At 49.2% G+C, this 22,680-nt stretch overlaps 2 protein-coding genes across 5 annotated transcripts in view; one reads left to right on the top strand and one right to left on the bottom strand.

The window, feature by feature from the left end:
- ARL3 (ARF like GTPase 3) overlaps positions 1 to 522 on the bottom strand; it is a 30,071-nt gene extending 29,549 nt beyond the window's left edge. The window contains exon 1 of the mRNA XM_005888049.2: positions 367 to 522. Coding sequence (XP_005888111.1) covers positions 367 to 369 — 3 coding nt within the window. The 5' untranslated portion in view covers positions 370 to 522. The remainder of the gene's footprint in view (positions 1 to 366) is intronic.
- A 146-nt stretch (positions 523 to 668) lies between these two features.
- On the top strand, positions 669 to 18,959 carry SFXN2 (sideroflexin 2). Of its 4 annotated transcripts, none has more exons than XM_005888048.3 (12): positions 669 to 785; positions 9,010 to 9,194; positions 9,375 to 9,545; positions 10,651 to 10,749; positions 11,482 to 11,557; positions 11,797 to 11,882; positions 13,149 to 13,209; positions 13,560 to 13,626; positions 14,211 to 14,260; positions 14,563 to 14,612; positions 16,606 to 16,653; positions 17,518 to 18,959. In XM_005888048.3, the coding sequence occupies exons 2-12, from the start codon at positions 9,025 to 9,027 to the stop codon at positions 17,615 to 17,617; spliced, it is 978 nt and encodes a 325-aa protein (XP_005888110.1). In that variant the 5' UTR covers positions 669 to 785; positions 9,010 to 9,024; the 3' UTR covers positions 17,618 to 18,959. The 4 variants fall into 4 exon arrangements, with proteins under 4 accessions (XP_005888110.1, XP_070219523.1, XP_070219520.1 ...); XM_070363419.1 differs by having other exon boundaries at positions 685 to 785; positions 9,033 to 9,194; XM_070363420.1 differs by lacking the exon at positions 669 to 785 and adding an exon at positions 6,366 to 8,713 and having other exon boundaries at positions 9,033 to 9,194.
- The last annotated feature ends 3,721 nt before the right edge of the window (positions 18,960 to 22,680 follow it).

The following is a 22,680-nucleotide window of genomic DNA, read 5'->3' as shown; positions in this document are numbered from 1 at the left end:
TCCTTGGGAAGATTTAATCCTGCGTGCAGAAGCTGCTCTCCGCAGCTCCTCGGATCCGCCCTCATCCCAATCCCCAGAGTAATGATGGAGCCCTGGCTCCGTACCGCGACAACCCAGCACCCTTCCAGCCCATTCCCCTAGTTTCGGACAGGTTGCAAGCTCCGCCTTCCTCCCCAGGCCCAGATTCCCTCCAGGGCCCACACTCGGGGCTCCCTGCCGCCCCCCGAAACCAATCCAGGACCCGGACATCAGGCTGAGCGCCAGTCTGTTCCCTCCTGTCTTTAAGCGCAGTGCCCTGCCTTGGGCCAGGGGAAGGGAGGCAGGTGACCGACCAGCTCCGGAGGGACCCAGGCCCCCCACACTCACCATCCTCCCGCCGAGTCCCTCCTCCTCCTCCTCCTGCCTCCCCCGTTACCAGGGGCAACTGCGACGGCGCCGCCCCCGACGTCCCTCGTACGCACGGCAGAGGAGCAAAGCAGCAGAACGGGGCGGGGTCCAGCTCCGCTTTCCCCAATGTGCGCAAGCGCGCCAATCTGCCCTCCCACTGCGCAGGCGGGCTGCTGGAGCGGCCGGAGAAGGCGGCAGGCTGCAGAGACCTGGGGAATGGTGAAATCTCGCCCACGTGGCTGGCGGGGGCCACCAGGCTTGTGATTGGTCCAGAGGGAGGGCGTGAGGGCGGGGCGAGGGGAGGTTCCCTGGCGGAGGCCAGAAGGGCATCCTGGCCTGGCTGCCAAAGCGGGCTGCTTTTGGAAGCGGCTGTGTTAGTCCGTTTCTCCCGGATCCAGGTAAGGATCTTGAGAGGAGGCCTCCTGCAACATCTACCTGTGCCAGGTTTTATTCCCCACATCCCAGGAGGGAGTTTGCATTTCTGTCCTGACTGCCCAGGCGAGGCTGCGGCGCGGGCTGGGCTTCCACCTGCCAAAGCCACGTGGCAAGGAAAGGAGCTACCTGTGGATCTCTTTATGGCCTCCAGTACCTTCGTGTGCCAGGCTGAGGAGCGGGGGCGTCATGGGTTGCGCACCCGTCTCCACACATCCGTGTTAAAATCCGGGCTGGAGGAGTCCTGGTGGTGCGAGGCTGCCTACAGGAGGGCAAGAAGCTGCCTGAGGACTGGCCGTGAGGGCTGGGATGAGCTGATGGTTTACGGGGGTGAAAGGCGATTGGGATGGATGGTTTTGCTGAACTAAGTTGGCAGGGGTCGGTGCGCCGTCTGCAGCCCTGAAGGAGGCAAAAATGGGTCTCCACTTCTAGGCAAGAAAGAGTGAGAGAGATTCTGGGTGCTATTTCCCACCCCTTCCCAGTGCAGAGGACAGGAAGAAGAGTTACCATATTTGTGCCAGGTCCTAGTCTAAATTCTGGAGACACAGCAGGGGGCTAAATCTGCCCTCATGGAAATTACATCCTTCCTAGTGAGATGCTTTTCATACAAGATTTCATTTCATTCTCACAGCCCTAGAAATTGGTTATTTTAAGGGTTAAGAGTGGGGACTTGAATCCAGTACTTTCTGACTCTTGAGGAATTATTATTTTTGGCCGCTCCATGCTTGGCATGTGGGGATCTTTGCTCCCCAACCAGGGATTGAACCTGTGCACTTGCAGTGGAAGCAGAGTCTTAACCACTGGAATGCCTGGGAAGTCCCTGGGCTTAGCTATTGTTAATAGTTTCCTCCAGGTTTTGGCCTTTGCTGCTTTTAAGACCAGCAGGTTTTCAGCCTAGTTTAGATCGTTGGAATGAAGGCAGATTTTCCCTGAATGGTTCTTAACATTTTATGTATTCAAGTCAAGTTTCCACGTATCTCTAGCCTGCTGGTTCTTCTGTGAAAAAGGCAAAGCAGACTTCTCTTCCAAAATTGCCTGGAGCCTAACATCATGGCTGCCAGGGAGTCATTTGATTGTACATAGGCATGTATTACCAGAGCCTGCTGGTTTAATTATTAGTCTCAATCTCCAAGTTGAGCTAGGTAGCCTTGACAGCAGCCCTTGACCCATCTCAGTGGACTTTGTGTTTGAACTGCTTGAGTCTTTGACTGCCTTGATCTTCCTCTGATGGGAATACCAGCGATGATGTTTTGTTTTTTCCCCAAGTAGGGGATTCAAATAGGAGATCTTGGGTGCTTCCCCCTCCCTTGCAAAAGGATACTCTAGAAGAGTTTGGAAAGCCTGTTACCCAAACTCTGATACTCTCTGCTTGAGAAAATCAGCTCTCCCTGGAAGGACAAGCATTGCTTAAGGAGAGGTAGTAGGTTACACAATTTTTAAAATATTTTCCCTTCTTCCCTCCTTTTCTCTCTTTCTTGAGACAAACACCTTTTAGTGGATAAGAGGACCCGTCTAGGTGACTCTAAGCCTTGTGACTTTGTGGTCTCTCTTTTTTTTTGTCCACTCTGCACTGCCCCCTTGGCAGTGAAGGGTGGAGTCCTAACTGCTGGACCGTCGTGGAATTCCTGTCTAAGCCTTATAACCTTGGGAAAATATGGCCCTAGCTGTTATCAGATTTTTGGATAAATAGGACTAGATCTGTTTCCTGCTCACATTTGTATCTGCCACAGTGCAGGACCATGTGTGCCATAAACACTCACCACACTAGCTCAATGCATGGGAACCTCCTCGGCATCAGTTTCTTCATCTGTAAGCTGAGATGTTGGATCCCTAATGTTTTTAAGCTGTGACATTCTCTAACCCTAGAAGGAAAGGGAAGTATTGGTTAGTCACCTGTTTGATTTCCACCTCTCCCCCATTCCCTGTAGCAGAACCCTGGATATCATAGTCACCTTTTTAGGAGGAATTAGATATGGCTTGTGTAGGAAGAGGGAGCTTAAATGCTGAAAACTCAGCAACTAGTAGGACTCAGTATAGGAGGGGTAGACAGTTTGCAGCTTCATGAAAGAAAGCCTGTTATTACTTCTGTAACCAAGGCAGGTTCTGAGTTTGACAAAAAAAAGACAAGATTTCGGGGACATCCTTGATGCCCGGAGAACCCAAGAATAAGTTGGAATGCATTCCAGGCAGGCGGTAAGTGTTTTTAGAGGGCAGATGAGGACTATAGCATGCACCTTACAGTCTGTCAGGGGAGGCAGATTTTACACTAATAAACATCAAGAAAGTGACAATTACAAAAGCCCCATGTGCTGCAAACGAGGACAGGATACTATGGGATTATGTAACCGAAAGGCTTGAGTTTGCCCTGAAGGAATCACAGAACTGTCCCCTTTGGGGGCCAATGGAATGGGAAAAAGTGTTAAGACATAGAATTTAGATTTTTTTCCTTTTATGTTTTACATAAGACAGGACAAGGATGTGCCCTGGTAATGAAGGCAAAGATTCTTGCATGATTTAGCAAATGACTACCCCTTCATGGTAGACGTGCTTTCACTGTGAAAGAAAGAGGATTTTCCAGTGTTGGATTGTTCAGTTGAGAGTGGAGAGGGATGGCCGAGAAGTGTGTGTGTTGTGTGTTGTGTGTGTGTGTGTTGAAAGGGAGGCATAGCATTAAGACTGTCTCCATCTGGTGCAACTGTGTGGCTCTGTAAGTCAAGGCTTACTGTTTTTCCTTCCTCTAGAATAAAGGGAACTCTTTCCCCCTCCTGGCTTCAGCTGGGACTGGGTGAAATGCCTTTGGTCTTTGGACCAGCCCCCCTGCAGGAGCCACGTCAGCCTGTCCTTAAAGGACAGAGCCTGGAGCTTCTCCTGGGCTCTGGTAGGGTGTGAGAGGGGGCCGTCTCCCCCACCTTAACAAACAGTCTAAAAGTTGATGTCTGTTCTTGCTCTACCTCATCTGTTGGCTGCTTCTGCCTGCTCCCTCTCTAGTTGTTCTCAGATTTTTGATGGGTTACCTCTTAAATATAGTGGTCTTCCTAGGTATTTCCTTGGATCACTGCTCTTCCCAGTCTGCATTTTCTCTTTGGAAAACTTCATCTTAACCCACCCCCATGTTGCTCCCTCACTGTTTTACTTCTAACCCTGATCTCCGTTCGGGGTTTTAAGCCTAAATATCCAATTGTCTACTGACTGGACCTCTTCTTTAGCAAATACTCAAATTGCTATGCTAGGCATTGAGGCAACGGTGGTGAGCCATGGACACACTCCTGGCTTCAAGGAGCTTATGGCCTAGTGGGGGACGGTGGGCATTAATTCAGGTAAAACCACAGCATATCACACATGGCATGGCTCTGAAGGACAAGTACAGAGCCAGGAGCTCATAGCAGTGCATGAGAGGGAGGAAGGGGTCCTTCAGAGACTTCTCTGAGCAAAGGAGGTTTCAACCAAAATCTGAAGGATGGGTAGGTGCTTGTCATTCAGACTGTCTCTGCAGAGCAAAAGGCTACTTTTGGGGGAGGGCAGGGGAGTCCTTGAGATTATTTGCTAATGCACCTGCTTTTAAGGCTGCTATTTATTCTGAGGTGACTTTGCTGTAACTTCCCTTGCAGCTGTAATGGGTCTTTACGGAGGTAGTGTCTTGAGTGGAAGTTCCCTTTCATTCTACTATATAATATAAAACATTTATTCTTTATTAGGTCTATGGCTTCCGTCAGCCATATGTTTCCTTTCTCTAATATGAAATCCTGGCTTTGTTTGCTTGAGTCTATGAGTACCTTGGATCTACATGATTGTATAACTCAAGAAGATAGTTTTTATTTTTTAATTATTTTCTTTTGGCCACACTGCATGGCATGTGGGATCTTGGTTCTCCAACCAAGGATCGAACTCGCACCCCCTGTAGTGGAAGTGTGAAGTCTTAAACTGAACCACCAGGGAAGTCCACCTAGCTTTTTTTTAAAAACATGTTAACCACTATCATTTTCATTGTATATACTTTGGCACTGAATTATTACAAAAATTACTTCTGTATCTTAAAGTTTTCAGAATGAGAAAAAGAAATGGCCAAAAACATATGAGTAGATGCTTAATCTCATTAAGAATCAAGAAAATACAATTTAGGAGCTACTCTGATGGTCCGGTGGTTTAGATTCTGTACTTCCACTGCAGGGGGCACAGATTCGATTCCTAGTAAGGGAACTAGGATCCAACATGTTGCACAGTGCTGCCAAAAAAAATTTTTTTTAATAAATTTTAAAAAGAAATATAAATGAAAATAACAATATTGTTTCTGCTCATCATATTGGAAAGAAATGATTTATTTATCCATTTTGGTAAAAGTTTGACTAAAGGAGGATTATCATATACAACTGGTTGAAAAATCAATTTGAATTATATTTATAAAGATTTCATTTAAAACATGTACGTCCTTTGATCCAGCAATTTCACTTCTAGAAATCTATCTTAAAGGTATGGTTGTGGCACTTCCCCGATGGTCTAGTGGTTAAGACTACACCTCCAATGCAGGGGCGGAGATTTGATCCCTAGTCGGAAGCGAGCTAAGGGGTTTCCCAGGTGGCGCTAGTGGTAAAGAACCTGCCTGCCAGTGCAGGAGACATAAGAGATGTGGGTTTGATCCCTGGGTCGGGAAGACTCCCTGGAGGAGGGCATGGCAACCCACTCAGTATTCTTGCCTGGAGAATCCCACAGACAGAGGAGCTTGGTGGGCTACAGGTCATGAGGTTGCAAAGAGTTGGACAAGGCTGAAGCAACTTAGCACACACACCAGGGAACTAAGATCCCACATGATGTATAGTGCAGTCAAAAAAAAAGATATAGTTGCCATATACACAAAGTAATGTGTATAAGGATATTCTCAGCAGGGAAAAACTGAGAATAACCCAAATGTCTACCAAAGGATGAAATCAAGGCACATGGAGTAGTATGTAATAATATAAAAGAGTGAGACGGAGCTGTATATGTAAAATGGAGAATTCTCTAAGATGTGAAGCAAAAAAAGTCAGTTGTGTATTAGTGCCAGTTAGTTTATTGCTCCTTAGCTCCAAATCGACCCTTCTTCATCATGTCTTATGATCCTGGACGTTGTAAACCTTTTTCCTTTGCCCTCGGATATGATTTTAAGCTCTACCAGTAGAGGGCGCTGGAGGAGCACCGATGAGGAACGGGTAGTCTTGCTGGTGCCTGGGTGCTTGCCTCCTATCAAGTTTCAACAACACCCCACCTGGCAGCTTCCCTCAGCATCCCTGTACGCAGCTTCCCAGAATCTCAGTGGCTTCCTGGTGAGTTTCATCAGCCCTCCGACTCAGCATTCCAGCGCATCGATTCCTACCTGCCAGCCCTTCAGGGGGCAGCACCTCAGCAAACTTTGAAGTAGACTGCTTTTTAAATCTTGCTCAAGGCGTGCTTGTGAACTTGTAATTCAGTATATACGGAAGATTGTCAGGTGATTTTTTTTTCCAAGAAAAAAGACAAATGACATAGTAGAAGAAGATATAGAAGTCTCAAAAGTATTCCTTAAGGAAAAAAAAACAGATGAGCAGGTATTATTTAGTGAAGAGGGAGAGGACGAGAATCCTGGACTGGCATTTGCAAAGAAGCATGAGGACTTCCCTGGTGGCTCAGATGGTAAAATGTCTGCCTACTGAGGGAGACCCAATTTCAGTCCCTGGGTTGGGAAGATCTCTTGGAGAAGGAAATGGCCACTCACTCCAGTATTCTGGCCTGGAAAATCCCATGGATGGAGGAGGCTGGTAGGCTACAGTCCATGGGGTCACAGAGTTGGACACGACTGAGCGACTTCACTTTCTGAGACAGATGGCAGCCTCTTGCGTTTGAGGAAGTCTTGTAGCACTTGAAACTCAACATCAGGAAAGTCTAACTCAGTGTTTTCTCCCTTAAAGTCGGTTTTTCTGTATTCTCCAGATATTACTGTCCCAATCAGAAACCCTGGTATCACTCTAGGTATTTGTGATGGCCAGAGGAACTCAACAGGACTGTCTCTCTGCTCTGCTTCCCGTTTTAGGGGCTGCTGAGGGAGAAGTAGTCACTTTGTAACATCCACATGCCTTCTTTTGGTTATTAGACCAAATGCTGATTCACATACTGTGGGTGTCTTGCAAATGTAATTAAAGTCCCTAATTGGCTGGCTTTGAGTTAATGTAAAGGGAGATTATCCTGGGTGGCCTGACTTAATCAGATGGAATCCCTTTAAAACAGGGCTGGGCCCCCTCCTAGGAGAAGGCAATAGCAACCCACTCCAGTACTCTTGCCTGGAAAATCCCATGGACGGAGGAGCCTGGTAGGCTGCAGTCCATGGGGTTGCTAAGAGTCGGACAGGACTGAGCAACTTCCCTTTCACTTTTCACTTTCATGCACTGGAGGAGGAAATGGCAACCCACTCCAGTGTTCTTGCCTGGAGAATCCCAGGGACGGCGGGGCTTGGTGGGCTGCTGTCCATTGGGTCGCACAGAGTCAGACACGACTGAAGCGCCTTAGCAGCAGCAGCAGCAGCAGGGCCCCCTCCTACCTTAGGTTAGGAATTCTAAGAGGTAGGTAGACAGACAGGTAGTTCTCCTATTGATTCTGTTTCTGTGGTTGAGCTCTGACTGATAGAATTTCTGCTATACCCAGTCACTTGGCACATCCTCAGATTTGGCTACTTTAACAGCTTCTCTGCTTTTGGTCTTCCTTCCAGTTCTGATGCATTTGGGTTCACTTGAGCCCCATTTCTTCTTGTCTGGAGTGTTGGGGGTTCCCTTCTAGCTGGTCTCTGCGTCCTCTGAGGTCTTGCCACTCCCTGCTTACATCCATGGAATTGCCTAGACTGTTCTTTCTAAACTACACATCTAATCTTATCACTCTTCCTAAAGTTTTGTTAGTGGCTTCCTGAAACTCTCAGGCAGCTTTTTTACATGACTCTATTTTTTCCTCCTCTCTGGCATATAGATCATACGTCTTTTGAAAAATTTTTTTAACGGTTGCCCAAAAGTTTGCCGTATATATTTACAACTAATCCAAGTCCATTTTCAAATTATACTGTCCCACATCATGGGTAGTCCGAGTACCTTAGAGTCTTCCCAGCTTTTCCATCCCATCTATTATAGCATTGTTGTCATTCCTTCATTTTTTTTTTTTTTTTTTTAGGTAAAGATTTATTTATTTTATTTTTGGCTGCACTGGGTCTTTATTGCTGTGTACAGGCTTTCTCTGGTTGTGACAAGCAGGGGCTACTCTCTAGCTGTGGTCGCTGACTTCTTATTGCCGTGTCATTGTGGAGCGCGGGCTGTAAGGCATGGGGGCTCAGTAGTTAACAGCGCATGGGCTTAGTTGCCCCACAGCATATGGGGTCTTCCCTTAGCAGGGATCGAACCTGTATCCTCTGCATTGGCAGGGGGACTTTTAACCACCGGACCACCAGGGAAACTCCCATTCAGTTTTTCAAAATATGCATTTGTTTATTTATTCAGCTGTACTGGGTCTTCATTGTAGCATGTGGATCTTTAGTTGCATCATGTGGGATCTTTAGTTGTGGCATTCAGGACTTTTCATTGTGAAATACAAAGTCTTAGTGGCATGTGGGATCCAATTCCTGACCAGGAAACACACACAGACTCCCTGCCTTGGGGGCACAGGAGTCTTAGTCACTGGACCACCAGGGAAGACCCCATTTCTGTCATTATCTCTGACTGTTTCTACTTTCGACGTGACCCCATGCCTCTTCTCCTGCAGATAGATCTCTCCTACCTTCTGGGGCGGGCTTCACCCACATTCCACCTCTTTTGGGAAGCCCCCCTTGATTTTTGTGATCCTGCCCCCAACTCAGCCTCCTCTCATCTTGTGTTTATCGTAGCCCTCCGTGTTATCTGCTGTTCCACAGGTGGGCTCTTGTTCCCCAGTCAGACTCAGCTCCCCAAGGACAGACCCTGTATTGTCCCTTTCTCCTGAGTTGCCCCCAGCATGATCATGCCCTGGGCTGGCCACTGGCAGGCACTCAGGAAACATTTGATGTCCAGTGGCCCAGATGAGTGACAGTTCACTGGGCTCTTCCTGACCTGAGTGGGGTGATGCTAGCGGCTGGGGTGAACTGTCCATCTCCTATAGTGGGAGGTGCTCAGGGCCTCTGGAGAAGGTTTTGATTCGGGGGACAGTCCTCATTTTTCCTCTGTTCTGAAGTTCACAGTTTTGTGTATGGGCAGGATGGAGGCTGACCTGTCTGACTTTAACATCGATGCCCCCCGTTGGGACCAGTGCACTTTCCTGGGGCGGGTGAAGCACTTCTTCAATATCACAGACCCCCGCACGGTCCTGGTACCAGAGCGGGAGCTAGACTGGGCCAAAGTGATGGTGGAGCAGAGCAGGTGAGTGGCTGGGGGACGGGCCGGGTGCACTGGGGCAGCATCGGTGGGTGCCCTAGGGGAGAGGTGGAAATGGAAGATGAGGGGATAGTCAGAGAGCTCAGGGAGGCGGGGGGGCCAAGAGCAGGATGACTCAGGGTGGAGGTTGGGAGGTGACGCCGGCCTGTTGTCTTTGGGTGACAGGATGGGGACTGTGCCCCCGGGCACCCAGGTGGAGCAGCTTTTCTATGCTAAGAAGCTGTACGACTCGGCCTTCCACCCTGACACTGGCCACAAGATGAACGTCATTGGGCGGATGTCCTTCCAGGTCCCCGGTGGCATGATCATCACGGGCTTCATGCTCCAGTTCTACAGGTGTGACTGGGGAGCAAGGCAGCGCCAGGGGCACCACTTAGACCTGCTAGGGAGGGAGCCATAGTAAGATAATAGTAATAGCCATCTTTATTGATTCCTTACCAGATACCAGACACCGTGTTCAGTTGTTCGCATGTATCACCTCATTTAATCTCAGCAGCCGTACAGAGAGGCACTGTTTTCATCTTCATTTTACAGATGAAGACCTGCAGTCCTACAGAGGTTATGTAACTTGCCCAAGTGCACCAGCCAGGAAATAGTGGTGCCTGGCTACATGCACTGAGGCAGTTCTCTCTAGGACTCAATGACTGAACTCTTCTACTCCTTTAAAAAGTACTTATTCAACAATGAATTTAGTGTATTTTTATAACATAATATCCAAAAAATTAAAAAATGGGAAGACACTTTCAGTCCAGTTGGAGAGAGAACACTTTCTCTGTTCCCCTTCCTCTTTTCCCTGCCCCTCTTCCCTCCCTAACACATTCGGTTAGCCAGTTGTCGAGCCAGACCTTGGGCCAGATAAAAAATAAAAGTGTTAGTCTCTCAGTTGTGTCTGACTCTTTGTGACCCCATGAACTGTAGCTCACCAGGCTCCTCTGTCCATAGAATTCTCAAGGCAAGAATACTGGAGTGGGTTGCCATGCCCTCTTCCAGGGGATCTTCCTAACCCAGGGATAGAACCTGGGTCTCCCACATTGCAGGCAGATTCTTTACTGTCTGAGCTACCAGGGAAGCCCACCCCTCAAGGAGGACCCAGTTTTGTTGAGACCAAGAAGGAAACAGTTAGTCTAGCTTGCCAAGTGGTAGGCTGGGGGCAGAATATGGGGTGGTGGGAGCAGACATCAAAAAATGACTACCTGTGTCTCAGGAAGGACAGGGGAAGGGTCAGGAAGGTTCCAAGGAAGAAGAGGTCTCTCCAGAGAGCAGGATTCAGCCATATACCAAGAGGCTGGGGGTGTGGATATTCCAGGCAGAGGGGCAGCCAGTGCAGAAGAGCAGGTACAGGAAGCAGCACGGGAATGGCCTGGGGAGTGCAGGTTTGACTGGTGTTCCCACGCCCTCCTCCCATCCTCTTCTCTGCCTCTCCTGGCCTCTCTCCTGGTAGGACGATGCCTGCAGTGATCTTCTGGCAGTGGGTGAACCAGTCCTTCAATGCCTTAGTCAACTACACCAACAGGAATGCAGCCTCCCCCACGTCGGTCAGGTAGGAGGCCTGAACCCCTGGCTGGCTGTGTGGGCCTGGAGCTGCCTTCTTGCCTTGGGCGGAACAGCCCTTCTTAAGGGGTTCCGGGGCTGGCTGTCCTCCCTGGGTGGGGCCTGCCCTGGATGGGTAACCAGGTCTCTTTTCAGGGTTTGGAAGTATTAGGCAGACTAAGAGAGTATCTTCTTCCTAGATGAATTCAACATTCACTCATTCATTCATGCTACAAATATGTCTAGAGTGTGTATTAGGTATTGGATAGGGTTCTAGGGGCGGGGGATACGTTTGAGTAAGACATGTGTGGTCTCTGGAGTTTAAGGTCTTTTTAGGAAAATAAGCATAATGATCTCAGTCTATAATAGCTGCCATTAAGGAAATAAATATGACATGCTGGAGAACAGCAGAAGGGCGTCTGTACAGATAGGCCAGTCAGGAAAGTCCTTTCTGCAGAGCTGACATTTCAGCTGAGTTTTGAAAGGTAAGGATTTAGCCACGCAAGAGCCCGGGGAAAGATTCCCAGAAGAGGGAGTGGCAGCATGCAGAGGTTCTGAGCAGGCAGGCACTTGGTGTGCTTAACGTACTGAAAGGAGCATCTGAGTGAGTTGGAGGGAGATCCCAAGCTGAAGCTGAGGTTTTCAGGCAAGAAGCCACAATTCCAGCCTTTATCACTCAAGCTTCGGTCCTGCCCTCAGCCTCCTGGAGTCCCCACTCCCAAACATCTCTCTCCTCCACTAGGCAGATGGCTGTTTCCTACATCACAGCCACAACCACTGCAGTGGCCACTGCTGTGGGCATGAACATGTTGACAAAGGTACGGTTTGGGGCTGCTCTGGACATGGTGGTCACAAGGGGGCAGCAGAATCCGAGGGAAAACTGTTGTTTTCCAGGTATTGGTTTTTCTCGGGGCTTTGAGGGAATTTGGGTGCCCTGACTGGGTGTCAGGATATGTGGTGGTAGTGAGGTCTGATTTCTTATTTTATGGTCCTAAAGCCCCTTCCACCCCCATCTTCCAGGGACCTGACCTACTCCCCTTGTCCTCTTCCCCCACAGAGAGCTCCGCCCCTGGTGGGCCGCTGGGTGCCCTTTGCCGCCGTGGCTGCAGCTAACTGTGTCAACATCCCCATGATGCGCCAGCAGTGAGTACAGGGATCCCTTTTCCTCCCTGTAAACCGCAAGGTCAGCAGGGAAAGGGCAGGAGACCGAGGCAGTGGGTGGCGTTGGTGGCTGAGGTGGGGGTGGGGAGGGCTGCACTTCCAAAGGTTCTCCAAGGACAGGCGGCTCCAACAGTGATGGCTGCAGGAGTGGCGGGTGACCTGGGTTTCGTCTGTGATGAATGCTGTGGGAGTCATTCTCTGAATGGGTTTGGAGGTTTAGTGTGGACCTGTGGGGTTTGGCACCAGCTCACGTCCTTTCAACTACAACTGTATTTAAGTCGTGAACTTGGCCTACTTCCAGAGCCCTGGGGATGGCTCACAGAATGAAACGCCGCAGAGCAAGGTATCCAAAGATAAAACAGAACCAAGAGGCTCTGAGGGAAGCCAGAGGGGTAGATAGATGTTTTCCAGCTGCCAGGCTCTAAGCTTCACAGCAGGAAAGGGGAAAGGAGAAACCCACTGTGTCTCACAGCCTTTGTTCCTTGACTAGAGAAAGCAAAGATGTTCCCCTGCTATAAAATTTAATGATGTAATACATGTAAAGCGCTCAAAATAGCGCCTGGAATGTAATATTAAGCGCTAGCTACTGTTGCCACAGTTGCCATCGATGCCTTCCTGGTCATCACCGATGTCGTAAGGCACATTTTCTTAGGACTAGTAGTCAGTAGAAAGTGATCACGATCACCCTTGCAGAAAGCACACCACGGGAGAGCCACGCATACTCTACTTGACTCCTCTTCCCCTCCCCTATCCGGTTGCTCCTTCCAACGAATGAATGAGTCCCCACCACCCACCTGGTCTTGGATGGAGTGCTGGCTTGAATACAACAGCCAGAGCAGCTCCTGTTTGTGGGTGGGTCATGTAGTCAGGCACTGGACCAAGCACTTGGCAGGCATCATCCTGTTTAATCCTCACTGAGTCCTGTGAAGGGGCGCTATCATTATCCCCATTTTGCAGATGAGGGTAACTGTGTCTTTAGAAGGACTAGGGAACTTGCTCAAGAGCATACGCTTGCTCTGCAGCTTCCAGATCCGGCCTAGGCAGCCAGGACCTGGTGCTCGCTCTCTGAACCTCTCCCCTAGATATATGCAGTATCACTCTCTGGAGTGGGAAAGGCCGCTCCAAGGGCCAGGCTGCAGGAGGTGGCTCCCTAGAGCTGGAATGCTCGTGGTCCCCTGGTGTGTCACATCGCTGGCGGGCTTCCAACACACCCCTTTCCCCCATCCAGCACTTCCTGTCTGTGTTTAGGGAACTCATCCAGGGAATCTGTGTGAAGGACAGGAACCACAATGAGATCGGTCATTCCCGGGTGAGCAGAGGCCCGCCCTGGGGGTGGGAGGAGGGAGTTCCCTCTCAGAACCTGTCCTGTTCTTAGCGCTCAGAGCAGGCCTGGGCTAAAAACCTTTTCCCTGGCGCCATCCTCCTCCTTCATCGATTTTCCCTCCATATCTCTGCTCATGTCATTTCTGATCCTGAAGTCATAAGAACGTGGCTGGGTGGGAGAGGGTCAGGTATGGTCACTTAACCCCTGACAGGTCCATCCCTTCCCCTTTACCAGCTCAGACTTGACCGTGACTCTGACCCTGGCCAAGCCCTCTGGTGCAGCCTGTGGACTCTGCATAAAGTCATAACTGACAACTAACTTTTTTCTGTCCTTAGAGAGCTGCAGCCATAGGCATCACTCAAGTGGTTATTTCTCGGATCACCATGGCAGCTCCTGGCATGAGTAAGATGGGGAAGCCCTCCCCTCCTTCCGGACCCTGGTTCATGTGATGGAGACCTCAGCCACACTTGGGGTGGGGGATGGGACCCCAGCCTCTATAGGCATTCTTCTCAAACTGGTTTGCTTGAGTGTCGAGAACCACTGGAGAGTCACACCGTAAATCCTGGAATGTCAGTTAATCGAGATTTGGTGGAGAAAGTTGTTTTCCTTTAACAAATATTCCTTAAGTTCCTTCAATGTGTTGGGGAGATAGTGGTAGAGAAAATAAGTTCCCTGTCCTGGTTTTGCCTCCAGCAGGAACAGGTTACAGAGCAGGATACAAAACTTGCTTGAAAGATGGTTGGTTGTAAGAAGGGTGCTCTGGGCCCGTGGTACCATCCTCCTGTGGTTATAGGGCTGCAGGTTGAGGAGTCTGGGAAGCACCTTCTTCTGGGACTTGGGGGAGAAGTGGGTGTGGCCATGCCTATACATCCTTCTCCCCAGTGAAAAGTGTTTTCTGGAACTTCTGGGTAAGGAGGGGGAACCACTCAGTCTGTGATCTGACTTTAGAAGGGGAAGTGTCACAGCCTTTCCTCTGCCTCTTCCAGTTCTGCTGCCAGTCCTCATGGAAAGACTGGAGAAGCTGCGCTTCGTGCAGGTGAGTGGACTCTCCTCTGCACCTTCACTGCCCGGTGGCCCCAACCACACCCGTGCTGGGGGTCCCTGACCCTCTCACCCTTCCGTCTCATTCCCATCCCCGCACTGCACTCCGGGAAGGCCTCTCCCAGTACCCTGGCTGCCCAATTCTCAGCCTTGTCTGCTAAGAGCAAGGAGACTCCCACCTCTGCTGCAGAGCCAGGGTTTCCTGCCTGTGGGTTTCTAGCTGGCTTGCCGATGTGGGGTTCCCCTCGAAGTACGTAAGTCCCACGTGGGTCTCTCTTTTGTCTTGTTTCTGCACAGAGAGTCCGGGTTCTGCACGCGCCTTTGCAGGTTCTGCTGTCTGGATGCTTGTGAGTAACGTGTTTTCTCAGTTGGCGTCTGTGGTGGGGCACCCCAGATCTGTCTTCCTGTGTCACCCGTGTGGGAAGACATATACTCCTTTACCTGACTTCAGAAGCACCCAGGCTTGAACACCTGTGGCCCCTCTGACTTGTCCCATCTTTCCAAGGGCGCTGGGCTGGCCCTGTGCACACACCGAGGTGGAAAGCAGCACCCTTGGATGTCCTCCTATCCCTGGGGTCTCCCCTCCAGCCTTAGGTCTGCAGTAGTTGTAGAGAAGAGACAAAAATGATGAGATCATCCCACCACAAAAGAGAAATAGGGGGGTCAGCTCACACAGTGGTGAATTTAGGTGGCGCTAGTGGTAAAGAACCTGCCTGCCAGTGCAGGAGACATAAGAGACGCAGGTTCAGTCCCTGGGTCGGGAAGGTCCCCTGGAGGGGCAGGCGTGGCGACCCACTCCAGGATTCTTGCCTGGAGAATCCCATGGACAGAGGAGCCTGGTGGGCTACAGTCCATAGGATCACAAAAAGTTGTACGTGACTGAAGTGCCTTAGCATGCACGCATGCACATGTCAGTTATGTCTCAATACATCCGAGTGTGGTGAGACGTGAAAAATGACACAGCCTGGGCCCGTCACGTGTCCCAGGCTCGCACGGGCGGAAAGCACCATGACTCCCGGCAGCGGTCTCGGGTGCCTGCCCTGGACTGGACAAGTCCCAGCATTCATCGTGCTTTGTGAGGCCATGAGCCAATGACCACAGCCTAAGCTCATGTGTATTGGATGTCTCCTGTGTGCCCCCACTGTGCTGATGTTTCATGTCTATAATTTCCCTGATTCCCTGAGCCCTCGAGGTATACATCCTGTCAGTGTCTCCTTTCCCAGATGAAGAGACTTGCCCAGGCATCTCTAGTTGGTAATTTCTGGAGCTGAGATTGGATCCTTAATAAGTCTAACATTATGCCAGACTGTCTTCTTTATTTTTTTCGCTGTGCAGGCTTTTCTCTAGTTGCAGCGAGCAGGGGCTACTCTAGTTGCAGTGCACGAGCTTCTCATGGCAGTGGCTCCTCTTGTTACGGAGCACAGGCTCTAGGGTGAGCGGGCTCAGTAGTTGCGACTCCCGGGCTCTAGAGCACAGGCTCGGTAGTCAGAGGTGCCTGGGCTTAGTTGTTCCAAGGCATGTGGGATCTTCCTGGATTAAGGATCAAACCCATGTCTCCTACGTTGGCTGGCAGATTCTTTACCACTGAACCACCAGAGAAGTCCCCGCCAGAGTGTCTTCTGCAAATTGATTTGCCACTGAGGGAGCGGTTACATACCATGGGCTGAATGTGTCCCATGTTTTACCTTGTTTAACCCTCGCAGTAACCCTGCCGAGTATGCACTCTTGCTCTCCCTCCGCTGGCTCAGGGGGCTTGCCCCAGATGGCACAGCTAAGAAGTACGCAGCTGGGACTCGAGCCCAGGTCTGTTAGAATCCCAGATTCTGTAAAATACAGTCCTGGGCCCACATCCTCTGAGAACTTGTGAGAATAAAGATTCAAGCCCTTTCCTGGACCTACTGAATTAGCCCTGCGTTTAAACAAGCTCCTAGAATTCCTTGTGTGCCCCATGAAGTTCCAGAGGCTCTGCCCTCACTGTTCTCCAACAGCCTGGGGGTTCAGCAAGTACAGGAGCCTGCCCCGAGTTCACACCCCTCCTGCTTTCCCTGAACACCAGAGGGCACCTGTGGTTATGAGTGCCGCTGCTCACATTCCCTGGTGTCTCCATTCCCATCTTCATCTGTGAGAACGATGGATGGATGGGGGTGAGGGGTGCAGGGGGGCTGGTTTTATCCTGTGTTGGAGTGAGTCTCCAGGCGCCAAGAGACCAGGAACAGGGTTGGAGGGAGAGAAACTTCGGGTTCAGCTCCCCTATCCTTTGGGGACTCTCAGCCACGGGGTGTGGATGAGTCTGTGAGATGCCAGACACCCCCTAATGCTTTGGTTTCTCCTTTCTTCCAGTCTTATCTTCATGGTGCCAGTGGCGTGTGGGCTGTTCCCGCAGCAATGGTATCAGCTGTTCATTACCCACTTGTTTTCACTGAATTGCCTGTCTCTGCTCTTCCTGACCTGCCCACTCTCCTGAAGGAGAGGGAGCAGCAGGCAGGGCAGCATCTGTTTGGGGACAAGTGTGAACTCTGTCTGTGTGAACTCTGGGCCTCTTGACTCCCGTTGAATGGGAAACCGAAACAGAGCTCCAAGGGGCAGAGGGATGTTGCTCACTCCCAGTGGAGCACAGGCTGCCTTGGAAAGATGGTAGGGGAACAGTAAGAGACTTCCTGTCCCTGCTGGTTGAGTTGTTAGACCCATCTCCCCTGGCTGGATCTGGTCTTTGAAATCGAACAAGAGGGTAGGTACTCACTCTGGCTGATGTTTGCCGGAGGGTGGATGCCTTGGACCTCTCAGCTTCCCTTCCATGTCCTGGGAAGGGTGCAGGGGGTGGGTGAGAAGAGATGATGGCAAAGGGAAAGGGAAGCATTAGACGGGTGTCAGGGGCAGGGGGCAGGGTGGCGGAGAGGACTGACTCCAGGAGACCAGACGTAGCCTGAATGGATACAGGGAAGATGCCCGTCTCCCTTTTCCTAGTACTCCCAGCTCAGTAGTCACCTACACCGCTCCTGTGTTCTGATCACTGTGCTTGCAATCTTTGAGAAGGTAGATGTTTGGCACTAGGGAGAATGAAGTCAGAGCCCAACAGAAGTAAAAAGCAAAAAAAAAGTAAAAAGCAACATACTGTGCTGTGTAGAAACCATTTGTAATTCTGATGGAAAAATGGGCAAGGGCTTCTTAGAGGTGGCAACTATGTTGGATTTTACCTCAGGGTAATTTGCTGTTGGTCCAGGTGGCAGGCTCATAACACTTCTCTCTTCTCAGTGAATTGCCGGTTTCCTATCTGGAACCCGAGCTCCAGGACACCATCAAGGCCAAGTACAGAGAACCTGTGCCTCATGTCTACTTCAACAAGGGCCTCTGAGGCCTCACCCCAGCACGGACCAGTCCATACGCCAGCTCACAGAGAACCTGTGCCTCATGTCTACTTCAACAAGGGCCTCTGAAGGCCTCACCCCAGCACGGACCAGTCCATACGCCAGCTCACAGAGAACCTGTGCCTCATGTCTACTTCAACAAGGGCCTCTGAAGGCCTCACCCCAGCACGGACCAGTCCATACGCCAGCTCCTCCTCAACTGCTGTGGATCCCTGTGCCTCGTTCCTCTTTGCCAATAGGGCCTGCAGGCCAGCGTGGATTCGGGGGGCGAGGGTGTCAGGGGGAGAATGCCTCATGCTTCTACCCAGGTACCTGGGTTTATTGGACTCCAGGGGATAAAAGCGACCAAGGGGAGAGAGGCCAAGGCTTCTATCTGCTGTCCCTGAACCCCCATCTCCTGGAGACCAGGAGCTAAGACCCCCTCAGAGAGAAGGTGTTAGGTCCTGAGGGTGACACTCAAGTAAACCGTTTGGAAAAATTAGGAAACCTGGGATTCTGGTCCCAGCTGGGTTTGAGGAAGGACCCCCTTTCTCTTCCTCCTTATCTGTTCTCAGTCAAGGGTACCCTTCCCGCTGGGAGGGGGTGTGGTTCTGGCTCCCTCAGGAAGAGGGAGGGGAGAGGCTGGGCCACCTTGGACCTCCTCTTTGCTCTTGCCCACTCTCCTCCCCAGGGCGCCCTGGGCAGAAAGCTTCTTTGGGAGTCTTGCTAAACTTGAGAGTTTTTATCAGGCACCCAGGAGTTTTTAGTGCAAAGCACCGCACCGCCCCCCCTCCCCCCAAAAAAAAAACAGGACATAGTGAGGCAGCAGAGTTTCATGGTGCTTCAAACCCTATCTGTTGACACTGGCTTTGTTCTCCTAAAATCATATCTGATTCTGCTTCTCTGTGTCTGAAAGATAAAACCACTGACTGTGAGTAAAAAGGACATAGGTAAGCATTAACTTCATGTTTTAGTGGGTATAATTTCCTGGCTGCCTCCCTTCCTCAGCCCATTGGGTTAAACACCAAAGAAAGACTGGTGTGGACTGAATAGGAAAGGGAAGTTTTATTTGGACGCCTCTGAGAGGAAACCAACCAGGACCAAAGAGCCTTAAAGGACACACAGCTAAGTGCAGCCACTCACCCTTCCCCGCCAGGGTGCTCTAGGTTATTTTGGAAGCCCTTGAGGGAGAGGGGGCTGCTGTAGCCAACCTGGGGCCAATGTCTATGAGTTTTGTCTAGTAGAATTTACTGACTGATCAAAGGGTATCAATGTGAATTGAATGCATTTCTTGAAAGAGCACAATGGACTGTCTGCACACTGAGTTAATAAAACCTAGATGGAAAGCAAGAGCTGTTCTTACTTTGGCCTTGGCATGGAGGAGGGTATCACAACTCTAAGGGGAACCTGTCTGGTGCCCAGAGGCCATTGTTTGTCTCCCTTATTATGGAGGAAATATCTACCTGCCTTTGCTGGAGGCTCTAGAGTGTTCCCTGGACTGGATGTGTTGCTCGAGGGCAAGAGCTGGCAACCATGGCTTGAGGGGCCAGGTTTGCCTGTTTTTATGTTCCTGGGAACTAAGAATGGCTTTTAAATTTTTGATAGGTTGTGAAAAAAGAAGGATGTGTGAGACCCTGTCGGGGTGGCATGCAGAACCGAAAATATTTACTATTTGGGCCTCTACACAGTGTCCCCTACTCTGGAGTAATGGTTCTGAAGAAACATGTCTGAGATTCACCTGGAGGGCTTCTCAAAACATGGATTATAGGGCACCCTCCCTAGAATTTCTAATTCTGTGGGGCTGGGATGGAGCCTGTGGATTTGTGTCTCTGGTAATTGTGATGCTGATGCTGTTGGTTTGCGGACCACTTTGAAGGAGCACTGCTCTGAAGAGAAAGGGGCTCCTCCTTGAGGTCAAAGTACTGACAGCAGTTTGATTTTTTTCCCCCATTAAAAATTAAAATACAGTTCACAAAACATGAAATTCATCCTTTGAAAGATACAGTTCGGTGGTTTTTAGCATATTCCTAACGTCATGCAACTGTCATTACTCTCTAATTCTAGAATATTTTCGTTATTCCTGAAAGAAGCTCTGTACTCATTAGTAGTCGTTCATTATATCCTCATCCCCCAGCCCCTGGCAACCTCTCATCTATCTTCTGTCACTCTGGATTAACCTATTCTGGACATTTCATATAGATGGACTCATACAGTATGTGGTCTTCTGTGTCTGACTTCTTTCACTCAGAGTATTTTCAAAGTTCAGCTATTCTGTAACATGTGCAGCTTAATTTGGGCTGATATCTGAGCAGAAAAGCCTATGTCTTTGGAGCTGGCTTCTTTGGGACAGGAGATTTGCCTTCAGCTTTGCTCAGTTCCAAAGGCAAATAGGAAAAACATTACCAGAGCTGGCCAGAACTCGGCAGCAATTCTGAGCTGAGGTTCTTTCAAGAATCTACAACCGTCTTACTTTTCCAGCTCCTTAAGCCTCCTGGCATTTCTCTTTTCTTCATAGACGATTACTCTTGGAAAAGTCTGGAGTAGAGAGCAACTGCCGTTTAGAGGCAGATTAAAAAGTTCATTCAAACTGCATCTCAGTTCTATCTTATAAAAGCCTCCCATTTCTTTGAGTTGGCTCCTGTGAGGTGTGGAACGAGGTGATGAGGGTGACTAACATGCCTCAGGGTGAGAAGTTCTAGTTCAGATTGGGCAGGGTGTCATGTCCTGTCCTGGAGCTCAGTTCTTGTCCTGTCCTGGAGCTCAGTTCAAGCTCAGGTAAAGAGAGAAAAGGAAGTTGAGAAAGGACAGAATTCCTTTCTGTTTGTCAAATTGAAACCTTTGGAGTTGCCTAATGATAATGATGTCTGGCCTTTTTTTTTTTTTTGATTAAAATTTTGTTGAAGTGTAGTTGATTTATAATGTTGTGTTAGTTTCGGGTGTCCGGCAAAGTCAATCAGTTATACATGTTCAGTTCAGTTCAGTCGCTCAGTCGTGTCCAACTCTTTGCGACCCCATGAATCGCAGCACGCCAGGCCTCCCTGTCCATCACCAACTCCCGGAGTTCACCCAGACTCACATCCATCGAGTCAGTGATGCCATCCAGCCATCTCATCCTCTGTTGTCCCCTTCTCCTCCTGCCCCCCATCCCTCCCAGCATCAGAGTCTTTTCCAATGAGTCAACTCTTCGCATGAGGTGGCCAAAGTACTGGAGTTTCAGCTTCAGCATCATTCCCTCCAAAGAAATCCCAGGGCTGATCTCCTTCAGAATAGACTGGTTGGATCTCCTTGCAGTCCAAGGGACTCTCAAGAGTCTTCTCCAACACCACAGTTCAAAAGCATCAGTTCTTCGGCACTCAGCCTTCTTCACAGTCCAACTCTCACATCCATACATGACCACAGGAAAAACCATAGCCTTGACTAGATGGACCTTTGTTGGCAAAGTAATGTCTCTGCTTTTGAATATGCTATCTAGTTTGGTCATAACTTTCCTTCCAAAGAGTAAGCGTCTTTTAATTTCATGGCTACAGTCACCATCTGTAGTGATTTTGGAGCCCAGAAAAATAAAGTCTGACACTGTTCCCACTGTTTCCCCATCTATTTCCCATGAAGTGATGGGACCAGATGCCATGATCGTTTTCTGAATGTTGAGCTTTAAGCCAACTTTTTCACTCTCCACTTTCACTTTCATCAAGAGGCTTTTTAGTTCCTCTTCACTTTCTGCTATAAGGGCAGTGTCATCTGCATATCTGAGGTTATTGATATTTCTCCCGGCAATCTTGATTCCAGCTTGTGCTTCTTCCAGTCCAGCGTTTCTCATGATGTACTCTGCGTAGAAGTTAAATAAGCAGTGTGACAATATACAACCTTGACGTACTCCTTTTCCTATTTGGAACCAGTCTGTTGTTCCATGTCCAGTTCTAACTGTTGCTTCCTCACCTGCATACAGATTTCTCAAGAGGCAGGTCAGGTGGTCTGGTATTCCCATCTCTTTCATAATTTTCCACAGTTTCTTGTGATCCACACAGTCAAAGGCTTTGGCATAGTCAATAAAGCAGAAATAGATATTTTTCTGGAACTCTCTTGCTTTTTCGATGATCCAGCAGATGTTGGCAATTTGATCTCTGATTCCTCTGCCTTTTCTAAAACCAGCTTGAACATCTGGAAGTTCACGGTTCACGTATTGCTGAAGCCTGGCTTGGAGAATTTTGAGCATTACTTTACTAGCGTATGAGATGAGTGCAATTGTGCGGTAGTTTGAGTGTTCTTTGGCATTGCCTTTCTTTGGGATTGGAATGAAAACTGACCTTTTCCAGTCCTGTGGCCACTGCTGAGTTTTCCAAATGTGCTGGCATATTGAGTGCAGCACTTTCACAGCATCATCTTTCAGGATTTGAAAGAGCTCAACTGGTATTCCATCACTTCCAGTAGCTTTGTTCATAGTGATGCTTTCTAAGGCCCACTTGACTTCACATTCCAGGATGTCTGGTTCTAGATGAGTGATCACACCATCGTGATTATCTTGGTCGTGAAGATCTTTTTTGTACAGTTCTTCTGTGTATTCTTGCCACCTCTTCTTAATATCTTCTGCTTCTGTTAGGTCCATACCATTTCTGTCCTTTATCAAGCCCATCTTTGCATGAATGTCCCCTTGGAATCTCTAATTTTCTTGAAGAGAGCTCTAGTCTTTCCCATTCTGTTGTTTTCCTCTATTTCTTTGGATTGATCGCTGAGGAAGGCTTTCTTATCTCTTCTTGCTATTCTTTGGAACTCTGCATTCAGATGCTTATGTCTTTCCTTTGCTCCTTTGCTTTTCGCTTCTCTTCTTTTCACAGCTATTTGTAAGGCCTCCCCAGACAGCCATTTTGCTTTTTTGCATTTCTTTTCCATGGGGATGTATCTACTCATTTTTAAGTTTCTTTTTCCATATAGGCCATTACAGAGTTTTGAGTCAAGTTCCCTCTGCTATACAGTAGGTCCTTATTAGTTATCTGTTTTATATATACTAGTGTGTATATGTCAATCCCAGTCCCCCAATTTATCCCTTCCCTTGAATATTCCGTATTGATCATAA

Source organism: Bos mutus, chromosome 26 (genome assembly GCF_027580195.1).
Source record: "Bos mutus isolate GX-2022 chromosome 26, NWIPB_WYAK_1.1, whole genome shotgun sequence".
NCBI classification, from domain to species: Eukaryota; Metazoa; Chordata; class Mammalia; order Artiodactyla; family Bovidae; genus Bos; species Bos mutus.
This window is presented reverse-complemented; position numbering and strand designations above follow the sequence as displayed.